This window comes from Protopterus annectens, chromosome 4.part1 (assembly GCF_019279795.1).
Source record: "Protopterus annectens isolate FY-2018-M chromosome 4.part1, PAN1.0, whole genome shotgun sequence".
Taxonomy (NCBI): Eukaryota; Metazoa; Chordata; order Ceratodontiformes; family Protopteridae; genus Protopterus; species Protopterus annectens.
The window spans coordinates 112,564,597-112,578,949 of record NC_056734.1 but is presented as its reverse complement, the minus strand read 5'-3'; the positions used below and the strand labels follow the sequence as shown (position 1 = coordinate 112,578,949).

At 40.7% G+C, this 14,353-nt stretch overlaps 1 protein-coding gene across 1 annotated transcript in view; it reads left to right on the top strand.

The window, feature by feature from the left end:
* The window catches only part of LARS2 (leucyl-tRNA synthetase 2, mitochondrial), a 1,850,943-nt gene that overhangs the window by 916,254 nt on the left and 920,336 nt on the right, over positions 1-14,353 (top strand). Inside the window, exon 9 of the mRNA XM_044070015.1 lies at positions 10,367-10,471. Coding sequence (XP_043925950.1) covers positions 10,367-10,471 — 105 coding nt within the window. The remainder of the gene's footprint in view (positions 1-10,366; positions 10,472-14,353) is intronic.

Genomic DNA, 14,353 nt, shown 5'->3' with positions numbered 1-14,353 from the left:
AGACAGGTTCAAATATATGTGAGAGATGCAACTATTTAGCCAAACTGGAGGCTGAGCTCTCTCATCTCAAAACTGGTGTAACCAGTCAGGAGGAGAAGGTAACCTCACACAACACAATTCCAGTATCACATAGTCCCACCACATCAGCGAACCAAACACATAAATACACAAAAACATACTTGGAGGCTCTAAATAAAAATCTACCTAAGCAACAGAGATCTCCAAAGCAGACATCCAAGCAAACGCTACCTCAAAACAAAACACACACAACACATAACCCACAAAGTCAGTGTGCCAAGCAGCCACAGCCCTTAAGGCTGAATAACACACCTGACACTCTTGTTATAGGTGACTCTATTGTCAGACACACTGATGTCCCGCTCACCAGGCTGAATAAAGAGAAGGTCACAGTGAGCTGCCTGTCGGGTGCTAGGATCCGACACATAACGCAAGCACTCAGGTCACTCCAAAGCAAATACAAATATGACTCAGTCATTGTACATGCTGGTGTGAATGACCTGAGACGTACCTCCCTGGACTACATGAAAAGAGACATAAAGGAGCACTCTGATCATGTAGCCCAGGCTGGTATGACCCTGACCTTGAGCAGCATCTTACCCTCACCTAGAATGATGCCACAGTACAAAGACAAAATGATCGATTTTAACAATTGGCTAAAATTTTGGTGTCATTCAAAGGGGATCCAGTGTCTGTCAGCCTGGGATGACATGCTTTCGACACACGCCGTTGCTCGCTAGGGATGGCTTGCACCTGTCACCACTGGGGATATTGGCAAAGGCTCTTGCCACCCCCATAGTGCCTTTTTTAGGCAAGGCTCAAAAGTCAAACCCACCCCCATAGACAGCACAAGTAACAAGAAACTAAGGGTAATGCTGCTAAACTCCAGAAGTCTTAACCTCAAGATGCTTTCGACGACTCAAGCTCTCCTCAGTATGGAGAGCATCGATATCTGTGCAGTGACAGAAAACTGGTTCAAGGCTCCAGAGAGCACCCCAGCACTACCAAGCTATACCTCATATCATGCTTTTCTGCCCCAAAACCCAGACGAACCACAAAAGGAGGGAGTTTCCATATTTATCAAGGATATCCACACCTCCAGGTTAGTGGCATTGCCAAGTATCGGAGACCATCCACGTGCAACTAACAGTGGGCAAGACTGCTTTTCCGTTTATAGCATCCTACAGACCACCCTCTCAAAGTCAGGAATCCCATTAGGCTTTCCTGAAAACATTGGAGAACATGAAGATTTCTCCGAACACCATTATATTGGGACTTCAACTACCCAAACATTGACTGGAAGCACTACTCAAGCCCCAGCACCTTAGCCCAAAGATTCCTGGAAATTATAAACTCAAATGCTATGGAACAACTAGTCACCACTCCCACAAGAGGGGACAACATACTAGACCTGATCATTACCAACATGGGGACTCTATGCTCCACACCAGAAGTATATCCCTCATTGGTAAGATCAGACCATAAATTAATTTCACTGGATGTCCACATCCCGACCCCACCCAGCCCAGAAAACCACAGTGAAAACTTCTCAAAGCGAACTTCTCACTTCTCAAAACCAAGTGGAATCCTTCAAGGCCCCAGGGCCAGTGGAAACTACAGCCCAAACTGCAGAATCCTATATAAATGCATTCTACGGATATCTCCATGAATGCATGGATCATGCTATCCCAAACAAAACCAAGACCCAATCATCCAAAGGCAGGCCCAGTCTGGTGGACCCCTGCCATAAATAAACTGTACAACAGAAGGAGGAAGCTACTACATGGTAGAGCAAAATCCCTAATAGGGAAGGCAGCTCTGATCAGTACTAGCAAAAATTACGATCCTCATAAAATCCTCCAAGTCCAGCTTCGAGAGAAAAATTGCACAGGACACCAAAGACAATCATAAGGCTTTTTTCAGTTATGTTAGAAACCTGGGATGCAACTCCCAGACTTGTTCTGAGTTGATTCTAAACGACAAAAATACACTGAACCCACAGACATCGCCAATATCCTGGCAGACCGGTTCAGTGCAAACTTCTCCATCCCCTCCCCCAAAGAGCAAGTATCTATCCCGGCAGAGGGCTGCCTCCCAAACATCTCAGATGCTCAGGTGAAGGCTGCCCTCTCCAAGGCAAAAAACACTGCTTCCATGGGACCAGATGGCGTCCCAGGTTGTGTCCTACATGAACTCCAAGAGGAACTAATCCCTCAAATAAAACAGCTATACAATCTCAGCCTCACTACAGGATATGTGCCCACAGAATGGCGTACAGCAACAGTGGTCCCACTCCACAAAGGTGGAGCCTCTACGGACCCTGGAAACTATCGCCCCATAAGCCTGACTAGCTTAGTCTGCAAGGCTATGGAGAGGATCATCATGGAGCTCATAAACAAAGACATTGGGGACCTACAGACACTAGATCCTACCCAGTTCGGCTTTGTCAAGGGCAGATCCTGCCTTTTGAACCTGGTTGACTTCTTTGAAACAGTCACCAAAGCCATAGATGAAGGGAAGGTAGTCCACACAGCCTATCTGGACCTTGCAAAGGCATTTGACACAATACCCCACTGGCATCATAGATAAGCTATCCAGCTTAAATATAAACCCCTATGTCACAAGATGGGTGCAAACTGGCTCAAAGACAGAACCCACAGAGTGAGAGTTGCTGGAGCCATGTCAGACTCGAAACGGTCACAAGTGGCATCCCACAGGGTTCTGTCCTGGGACCACTCTTGTTCGGTATATACTTTTCCGAGGTACAGGCAAATGTGGGAGGACTATGGCTCACCAAGTTCGCAGACGACTGCAAACTGGGCACCATAATCAACTCTCCAGCTGACACAAACATCCTTCAAAAAGGTCTCACAGAGACAGATAACTGATGCCAGAGCCATGGTTTAAAGCTAAATGCCAAAAAATGTATAGTCATACCCTTTGGCAAAAACAATGTGCCCACAAATTACCAGTACAGAGAAAGTTATTAGGGACCTGGGGACCCAAGTTGATAGCAATCTCTCCTTTGAAAACCACATTGCCAAAGTGGTTAGAAAGACCTTCTACATAGCCCACCTCATCACGAAGGGTTTCACATCTAGATCAAGAGAGGTAATCGTGCCCCTTTATTCATCCCTCATCAGGCCCATCATAGAATACAATGCCCCTTTTGGGATGTACCTTACCCGACACCTGCAGCAATTAGAAAGACCCCAAAAGTATCTCACCAAGAGGATCAAGGGTCTCAAACAGATGCCATATGCTGCTCGGTTAAAAACTCCAGCTCTACTCAGTTGCATACCGCCTACTTCGAGGTGATCTATGCCTGACATACAAAGCTATGTCAAATCCAGAATTAATGGACATGCTCCACCTCAGTAAATCTAAATCCCTTAGAGCCACACGCTCGAGGGACTTGAACCTCAGCACAGAAATAAATAGAACTTGCTGGAGGGACAGGTTCATAACCCAGAGGCTCCTGGAATAGAATTCCAGTTCATGTGAGGCAGAGCACCTCACTGAATCTCTTCAAGAAGAATCTTGATAAGTGGATGGGAGATCGTAGTTTGTCCCAGGGATTACTCCAGTGTCACTATTAGACAGAGGCACAGTAAACTAAACCTTAAAAAGGGCACAGTATATTCAAATCAAGGGGTGGTGTAAGCCATACAGAATCGGGCTAGGCTTATAATTGCCCCAGGGCAGATAGCCTAGTATGAACCTATGAACAAATATGTTATGGAAAATGCATAGGCTTAGGTATTTACATACTTTTAAATAAATAAGATAAAAAAAAAACTGGGGAGATGACATCCAAAGTTATCAAACACCCAACCCTGTACACTCACACCCAGCATTATAATGATGATCTGGTTAAAAAAAAATAAGGAGAAAGCACATTGTGTTAGTATTAGAGGTTTAAGTTATATTTTAGCCTTTCCTGCTGGTTCAAATAGTAAGTGGTTGTTATGATATACAAGTAACTATAACTGGACTGGCTGGAACTATTGTGAAAAAAGATGAGTATTCTTTGACCAAAGTAACTTTTGTTTTTGTGTACCATGGCTAGAACAACATTTCTTTACTCAGATTTTTGTACATTAACAGTAAGGGAAATTATGATATGCAGTTATCTAATTTACACATTCCATAAACAGTAGAAATATTCGTCCAAGACGCCTGTAGCTTCCATTTTTGGTAGTCTGCTGTAAAGTTTTATTTTAATTAATTTTTCATAAGGTATGGCAAAAAATGTCAGAAGGGCCATTGTATTTGTTAACAAATCCTTTTTAACCTTCTGAACTAAAAAGGTTTCACAACTTTTTTTTCTTCTCATAAAAGTTATTTGATTTTGCATAAATAAAAGCAAACAAATGATTTACTATTGCAACAAAGTAAACTATATACAGTGTCCATAACAGTAAATGCAATGATAAACAATCAATATTTCAATATTTTTCTAGTAAACTATGTAGTTTTTGCCATACAATTAAAGGATGGGATTTATGTGTTCTCATTTTTATCGTACATATTTCTTTATTACAAACAGATTTAGCTAACTGAATGAAATCACAATGAAAAGAAATAGTAGCCTTAGCTTTCCAGTGTATCATTATAACTTTCCTTGCTATAGTTAAGATTGCCCACAAAAGAGGTATTTGATGGGCAGGAATAAATTGGGGAACTAGTACACTGAACAATATGAAATAATCTGTTATAATGCAATTATCATTCCACAAAGCTTTGCAAAAATACCTAAAATCAACCTAAAAACATTTAACCATCTTGTAATTAATGATCATATGAAACCAATCAGCTTTGGGTGTTAAATCACATCTCCAACACTTAATATCATCCTTTTTATAAATTAATGCAACCTTATGTGGAGTTAAAAAGCATTTATAATAAAATTCCCAGTAGAAAGTCTCCAGTAAAGGGAAGATGTTGTTTTACCTGATGATTTTAAACAAAGATTTTTATTTATAGCAGTAAATTATTCTTTATTGATCTTGTTTGAGTAATTCCAGAAGGAAATATCTATAGGTCTAAAATCACTTCTAATAATGTTTTTATATTGTTGTGATATATGAGCTATTCACTAAGGAACCATTAAGAATGGTGGATGAAATCTAAGATTTTTGGTATACCATTGTTAGATAAACCTAAAGTTAATATAGTTTTATTATGAAGAAATTCTTTACACGTCTGAATATCTAACCAATTGCAGTTCTCTAAACTCAATTTGGCTAATAAGAAATTAGCTAAATGGAAGTTTTTTATGAATTAAACTGGTTCCAATACAGTAAGTTATTGTATTTAAAATCCATCATTTTTTTCATCAAAGGAGATTAAACATCCATTAGTAAAGGCTGTTGGGAATATTGTTATTAGTACATTTTTGCTATGCAATTTGAATGTAAAAGTCTTTTATAATTTAACAATAACTGATTTAAGAAATGAAATAAAGTAAGATTATGTGTATCATTGTGTATATGTTTTAAGGTCCATAGAAAAACATTATTATCTATTTTAATGAGAGGCTGAAATGTTGTTTTATTAGAATCTAATAACTAAGTTTCATGTAATGTTTTCCAGTAAGAATACTATGATGGACTAAGCCATAAAATATTGTGTTAATTATGACTGAGTTTATATAATAGTCAGTATTAGGAAACTCTATCCCTCCCTTTTCCCAACTTGCTGCATGCCTTTGCAAAGATGTTCTGGGTTTCTTTAGATACTGCAACATTTGAGTAAACTGCTATTTTCTTTATGATTTAGAATTAAAGATTGACTAATAAATAAAATTTTTGGTAATAGGATCATTTAATTAAAGTTAACCTGTCCTCTAAGGTAACATATAGTTTATTCCAGCTTTCAATTAAGTTTGATGTTGTGTTTAAGATATGCTGATAGTTAAGTGATAATGATTTTTCTGTGTGTCTTCAAATGTAATTCCTAAATATTTAACATGGCTGTTATTCCATTTAAAGGTGTTGCAAATATTTAGCTTAGACAGTAACTTTTTATTAATCAAAAGTGTTTTAGTTTTATTCTGATTGAGTTTAACTCCTGACACTTTTTAAAGTATCTAAATCTTTAACTACATGATCCAATGAAGCATCAGTATCACCACATGTTAATAATAAATAATCAGTTAAGAGTTGAATTTTAGGAGATGATTTGTCATTTAGTTTATATCCAATTACATTTATGTTGTGTAGTAGGTAAAGGTTCTATGGCCTGGGCAAATATAACGGGTGATAGGGGGCATCCTTGTTTTGTACCTTTTGTTGCTTTAAATTAATTAGAAATAAAAGAACCTGTCATGACAAAAGCAATGGAATTTTCTTATAACTTTTTGACTAAACTCACAAAGTCTGAGGAAAGGTTGTATTTATACAGTTTTTGATAAGGCAGAAACTTTCCATATTTATTTATGTATATGTGTGTGTGTGTGTGTGTGTGTGTGTGTGTGTGTGTGTGTGTGTGTGTGTGTGTGTGTGTGTGTGTGTGAGAGAGAGAGCGTGCATGTATGCAAACTCTGCATGGATATTTTTCAACAAGAAGTTTGTTTATTTTGGGACTAAAGTAATTTTTCTAAGTTACTGACTGGTCAAACTTGTAGATGGACTTGAAAAAGCAACAGGTTTCCTTATTTTTTTTTTTTTTTGCTTTGGTAATACCACTCCTAAAAGACTGCATTTAGCCAATCAAATAGCTCATTTGCTGGGCTATTTTCATAAGTGATGTCTATTAGTGTGTTTACATATTATTGCTTATACTTGAACACTCTTAAGTTGGCCATAGGTGCAAGTGTTTGTGTGCCTGTGAGCGTTATGGAAGAACCACAGCAGGGCTAGCCACTCAGCAGCATGATCCTTGAATTAAGATAATTGTCACTTGTAAGCATATAGATAGAATGTCAAATTAAATGGATGAGGATACAGATCGTACTTTAAGGTAGTTACAGAAACATTTGGTAGATCTTTTCAGATATTGGTGAACTGTCGGCAGTAAAACACCAGAACAAGAACAGGCAATGCTGTTGCTATTACAAAGACAAAAATATTGATGAGATTTAATAGAATAGGAGTGATTTCACTTTTAGTGTCAATTCATTTTTTTCTTTTTCACAAAACAAGTTTTTACTATTCTTGTGTTTTAGAGAGAGTTTTTTGAAACTTCACTTGGTAAATTCTTGTGTGTGAGTGTTGACTAGGAGTACTCTTTGTGTGGAAAGGCCTTTCATAGTTTCTTCACAAAGAAGCAAAAAAGAAGAGAAGTTTTTCTATTAAAGATTTTTGTGTTTTGTTTCAATTAATTTTGGAATAATCTCAGGAACTCTTTAATTCAGGGCTTTTAAAAAGTGCAAAAATGCAACTTTAAAATGTCGATCCTGAATGACCACTCTCTCTGTATTTATTGTTTGGGTGCAAAACATTTGCAGGAGTCCCTGCAGCTGTCACTGCACCCTCCTCGAGTCCTCCAAGAGAGAAGAACAAAAAGATAATAAATTATTAAACCCTCTTTTAAACAACTTCTTTGAAGCTTTTCCATCCTCTCTGCTCCTGCTAAACTGCTCAGCACAAAGGCAAGGGCCAAAAGTTTCTCAGTGACCTTCAGTTCGGGGGCCCTGGGGCCGAGCTAGAGCGCTCTGCCTCCTCCACGAGTCCCTCATGCTCTCTGCCGGCTGGGAGGGCATCGGAGTCATCGGAGGGGCGGCTCAACTGGTCTCGGGTCTCGGAATGGTCAAAGGTTGTCCGCCACTCACGCTGGCCCCGTCAAGTCCCTCCCCCCACCGCACCCTCTCTGGGTAGGTATTATTCCTTCCTATAGTCATCGAGTGAGTCGCCCGAGCCGTCCCCAGCCCCTTTTGGGGCTTTGGAGAGGCCATCTCCGTTCGCTATCTATCCTCATCCTCTAGATGATGTCATCGGACATAGACAGATAGGGTGCTCCAAAGACTGTTCCCCCAGTCTTTCAAAAATTTGTTTTGCTCCGCCCACCCAGTTGGCTTCGAGCCGACGCCCATGCCCATGTCATTGCCATTCCTCCTCCGACCCGCTTGTCTGGCTGAGCAGGTGCTGTTGAGAGCTGCCAAGTCTCTTCGCCATCCTCTCCCGCTTTTACCAGCACCTTGGCGTGGGGCCTGGGCCTGGCTTTGGGTTCCCTCCTCTTAGGCTCGGAGCCCCCTGGGCCTGAGGTACCCCCATTGGGTTCCCCCCCTCTGAGGGTTCTTCGGAGTTGTCTTCAGAGGCCCCATACACTGATCTGATGGAGGGGGGGGTCCCCAAGTTCCTCGGATGATGTCTCATTTGCAGACATCTTAGAATCCTCAAAACAAACAGGCAGCTGGATATCTCTGCTGATGGTCAGCCAGGGCTCAGCCCTTGGCCTCCGCCTCCTCTTCTCCTGGCTCCTGGATTTAGTTTGTCGGGCGGGGGGGAACATCCAGATACCGTGGAACCAGTCCCTTCGTGGTCCAGTCCTTTTTTTTTGTCTGCCCCACCCGAGAAGGAGTTCTCAAAAGCGTGCTGTAGATGCCATGGTGGTGGCATCTGCTACACAACAGCTTCACCCCCCAAAAAAATCCCGGACCCACCACCCAGTCAAAGGAAATGCAGCCGCAGAAAGCGCTAAAGCTGCTAGAAATAACAGATCAGCAATCCAAACCAAAATCCAAATTCGTCCCAAAAGTCAAATGCATCCTCCCATCTCCATTCTCCCATTTTGATGATTGGATGTGCTCCATTTCTGACTCTTCGCTTATTATCGCCACATATTATACATCGCACTATAAGTAAGTGCGCTATCTGCGCTTCAGCCTGGGTCATTTCCAATTTTGTGTTTGCCCCTTTGGTCTCACCACAGCCCCCAGGGGTGTCACCCAAAATTTGGGCAGTAGTAACTGTCACCTGAGGAGTCTTGGATTCAGCAGATAGAAAAAACATGCATTTTTCTTTCCTACCAAAGGGATCCAAACTTTACAAGGCCAAGTTCAAGCCCTGCTTTCAAGATCCAAGGCCCCAGCCAGGATGTCTGCAAGTTTTAGGTTCGATGTCAGTTCCTCTGCAAAAGTTCGAGGATTTTTCAGTGGCTATTGGTTAGACCAATGGTCCTTTCAGGATCTCTTCCTCAATCACCCATTTATGATACCAGAACGGTGCAAAACGGGACTTCGCTGGTGGTGGACGACATCCAATAAATCAGGGAAGTCCTTTGTTATTCCCCCTCCAGTGGTCACCCTGACACAGATGCTCCCAGACAGGGGGCATTGTCTGGGCAGGTTAGTTCAGGAGGGTCTGGTACTTGTCCCTACAGGCTCACACAAGTTTTCTCTCAGGCATTATATGCCATCACACAGACAACATGTCGGTGGTCTGGTAAGGCCATGAGGGTGTGGGGGGCTGTGTTACCAGCCGCTTCTTGGTAGCCCCCCACATCCCGGGAAAACCAAATATATTAGACAGACAGATAGGGCAATTCTCTCTCCTCAGTGTGGTCCCTGAACGAAACAGTAGCAGCTCAGAAAAGCAAGTGCAAAAAGGTTCTTTCTCCTTGACCCACATCAGGGGAAGCAGCCCTTGACCCTTTAAATAATTCATCAACAATTCATCAGTCGACCCACACAACACCAGTCCTTCACACTGTTTTGACAGCTTGGCTCCTCCACTTAGTCTTTAATCACAATTTTCAGACAGAACACACATTTAGTTATTTTTATATTCGCCCACAAACCCACAAACCCAAAATTGTACCTCAGTAATGTTCACAGGCAATTGCGCTCTATTTAGACAGGACTCAGCAAATTCAGAATCAGACCAGTTGTTTGTGTCCTTCTCAGACAATAAATTGGGTAAAACCATCACAAAAGCTACTATCTCCAAATGGGGCCGCACACTTTCATTTCCCACTATAAATTGGATGTGGCATCTAAAGGGCGAGCATCATTTGGTTCGTTTTCCAGTGAGCCACCCAGGATTCAGGTGCTAGTCCCATCAGTCAGAATGTCAGATGTTTGGGATCCATCTCACCTAATACCCACCCTCCTTCCCCTGCCTTGGAGATCAGAAGAGATTGAACGGTTTTGAGTTCTACTGTTTTATCTTGTTTCATCTGACGATGTTATATAATCAGTGCGCGTGTGTGTGCATGTTGCGGACAAAACTGGTAGTGGTGCATCCTGGGATACAGTAAGCTCAGCCAATAAGAGAAACCCATCAGTCAGAATGTAGGCGAGATGGATCCCAAACATCTGAAGTTATGGTGAGTACATAACTAAAAGTTTACAAGTTCTGCTATTAACAGAAAAGCATGTGCTGATATGTCATGTCTGTTTTTGTAGATTGCCTGACCTCTGTCACTGCTGTCAATCTACTGAATGGACAAGAGATTCCTGTGGTGATTTCAGGCCAAACTGAGTTTGAAGGTTACCTGGACACAAAAATAGGTGAGTCACTTAAATTACAGCAGTTCAGAGTGTTGAATTCTTTCCTAAATTTATATAAGATTTTCTTTTTTTATGGTGGTTGCAGGCTTCATATCCTTTGACAGATAAAGTGCAACTCAGAACATGATGCGAAATCAAAAATATCAAAATACATTCAAACCTTGGCTCTTGATAATTGTCATTGGTGAAGTGACACCTGGACCCCCTGTGCAAAAATGGGAAAAAGGGGTTGTGGATGGATTCATAAAAATTAAATGCTTGAGATGTTAATAAGTATTTTGATGTGTTTTAGTACCTTATGTTGCTTCTTTTCAACTTCCTAGTAATGCATCTTCATCACCACAAATAATTGTTGTAGAGCTGTTGTACAGATATGCCTAAGGAATCTCCATAGTAGTTTAATAATGTTTCTAGATGAAATTTCATAGGATCATAGCAAGTTCCTAGGCTAATGGCCCTAGGGCCTTTGCAAGCCTAGCCAAGTTCTACCCTTATTTCTACGATCAACACATATTACCCCTGTCCAAGAGGGACACAGGTGGAACCCCCGGGGTGAATTTACAGTTACCCATCCAATTATCCAGATTGTGTTTGAAGAGGGCCAATAAGCTACTCTGTTTGACATGAAGTGGGAGTCTGTTCCAATGGTGTGGTAACCTCTGGGAGACAAATCTGTCCCTCCAGCAGGTTCTATTAATGTCACATACCAGTTTAAGGTCTTTAAAGTGAGTAACCTGTGTACCATTTGACTTGCAGATATGCAGCACTTCCAGTAATCAGGGTCAGAGATTGCCTTGTATGCTAGATAGAGATTGCCTCTGAGTAGTCTGTATGAAATGGAATAAAGTGACAGTGATTTCAGATGACCCACACAGGACAGATTCTGAAGACCTTGAATTTTCCTTGTGAGGAACCTTTGTGGTCTATCCGATTGCTGCAAGTGCTTGGAAAGGTACATACCAAAAGGAGCGTTGTACTCAATTACTGGCCTGATATGAGAAGACTACAGCGGAGGTTATAACTTCTTTTTTTCTGGAGGCATTGCTCTTACTTATGAGATGAGCAATATAGAATTCCCTTCTTACCACTGTGGAGACATGGTGGTCAAAGGTAAGGTTGCTGTCAACCTGTGTGACAAGATCTCTCACCACTGAATGCATACTTAAGGTGTTGCTATTGATATGGCAGTTAGCAGGAACATTGCTCTTACTGAAAAGGATGATAATACATTTTTTGTATTGAGTTTAAGACCGTGACTTTGGCACCAATCATTTGTTTGTGTAAGACCTTCTTGTGGGATGTCTGCTACCATTTTGCAGTCATCAGTAAACTTTGTCAGCCACAGATCTTTAGTTTTTGCTTGTAATTCTGAGAAGTAGATTCCAAACAGTAGCGGTCCCAGGACTGATCCCTGTCTGCTGTTGGAGGTGGATTCCCTTATTGATTGTTTACCATAACTGACTTTTTTGTTTAGACACAAAGGATTGACTGCACCAGCCATGAGTAAACTAGGCATTACCCATTCCCAGACATGGATTATTACTAAAGTAGTTAACTAAAATCATTTGTAGTCCTTATGCTAGGATCGGAGTCATGCACATAGAAGTGCTGCAAAATGATACTCGTTACGTACACAGTGATAGAATTGCATGTATTCTTTAAGATGTACAATACAAGATACATGGCAGTGGAAGAACAGCAGTAAGCAGCATAGGCTTGTTAAAATCAAAGAAATACACAAGATAGAACAAAATATTCATCCAAAATAGCTGTATAAATATGTCAAGTAATTAACCTTTTCCCTTGATGCAGTATATTGTATCGGATTTCTTTTTAACAGAAAAGAGGGTATGAAGGAACTTAAAATGCAAGGATATGAGAATATGCATTGGTACTGTAGCGAACTGAACATGACATATAGTCTAATAGTTTATTGTGGCAATGTTAAGAAGCTTCACTCTGGAGTCCTGCATTTAATTATTTCATCCTCCATTTGCAAAACAACTTAACTGGATACTTTCCTTGAGTCATTCACCCTCTAAAGGAAGTAATAAAACAGTATTAATCAAAACATTTAAAAATACAGTTCCTTATTTAGCTCCACATAGCTGATGCCAGGCACATATAGGGTTGCCACCTTTTCAAATGCCCAGAGTGGGACATTTTTGGTACAAATGTCGGATTTGGCAGAGCGAAACATACCCACGGCCAGTACAAAGGACAGAACTTCACTTTTTTGCCTAAATAAAAACTTATACTTGTAGTATTTTAGTTGCTTATTCTGTTTCTTATAATATTTAGGTGTTTCAGATACAGAGTAACTGTTTTATGCAACTATTACATAAAATATAGGAAATAATTTTGTCCTAAAATCTCAGAACATTTGCCATTTTTACAATTTTTTTGCAGGACACAACTGCCCAAAGAGGGACTGTCCCTCGCAAAGTGGGACAGGTGGTAACCCTAGGCTCTTAAGAGCAAAGGTGAGATTTGCCTTTCTTTCATTGAACTTCCTTATTGCTTTCAAGGGATATGTGAACCTCCCTACCTTTCTTCCAGAAACAGTTAGCCAATCCAAATGGAACACAAAGAAAATAGTTCTGTTTGAAGATGGAGCAGCAACATTTCCACCACACACTGTATCAGACGGGTATGTCAATGTGTATTGCTTAAGTTTCTGTGCTGGGATTTGTGCATTTCAGTTACACAGCTTGCAGCAAGACATTGCAAAAGTAAGGGACATTTCAAGGAGCACTGTACAATCCCCTTGTGCCTATGTAGCATTGTCGCACTTGTGGTGATAGATGAGTGTGAAACAGGAGATGCACAGCACAATAGAGTACAAAATGTCAGGTTAGGGTTCATTATGTGTAGTATAGTAATAGGCCCTGATAGTTCTTTGTTGTGCCTGTTACGTTATGACTAGGCCTCCCACCTGAGGATGCATATATAATACATCTGTAATATATTCTAGAGTAGTATGACAGAATGCAGCAACATGACACATTATGCATGGTGGTACCTTATATCTGTAGTGTGATACAGTGTAAAAGTAATTACTTGATGTACACTAAGTCTAAGCAGTTTAAACTTTACTTCTCTGTTGCTTTCCAGGTTTGATGGCATGACTGCATTCTTGCAGATATGAATATCTGTTGTATGTGTTTGTCGCAAACAGCATTTGACAAATGCAATATTGCATTCACAAGATGTCATGTGCACCACAGGGTCATGCAGATCCTGTAGCAGCACTGGGCTGTGTAGCAGGTCTAACTCATACCAACAGAATAACGCTGTATTTGCTTCAGAAATATTTGTGTTCTCCATAATGTAATGTAATGTAGCAACCTGTACATCGAAAGAATAAAGCACCTTCCCAGTCCACCTGATATCTGGTGTGTTATCTACTAATAAAGTTCAACTTCCTCACTGGGTACCACCCTGAGCAGTCACTGTAGACCTGTGGTCATTACTTGCATATAGATTCAGTGTCTGTTGTTTTGAGAGATAGATTACAGGTTAGGATTAAAGGGCATTTATGAACAAATGCAGGGCCTTCTGTTTGAGAAACGTGTCCTACTAATTTGTTTCATATTTTTGCGTTACTGTAAGTTTGGACTTGTTTCTCACATCTTTCAAGTGATGTGTCATATGGGCACACATTCATTTTACTGTAGTGCCTGAAGGGTGCGCTTTGGCTGAAGCATTTCCTGTGTAGTTACAGGCATACCTAAATGATAGGCAGTAGTTCCAAACTGTATGTGTATGCAGCCACTGATTGAATTGTAATTTATAGAGTGTTACCTCTGTTGTACCATGCAAACTTACAAAACAGTGCTGTATAGACAGTTCACAGTAATTCATAAAAAGAGCTGTAGCAAG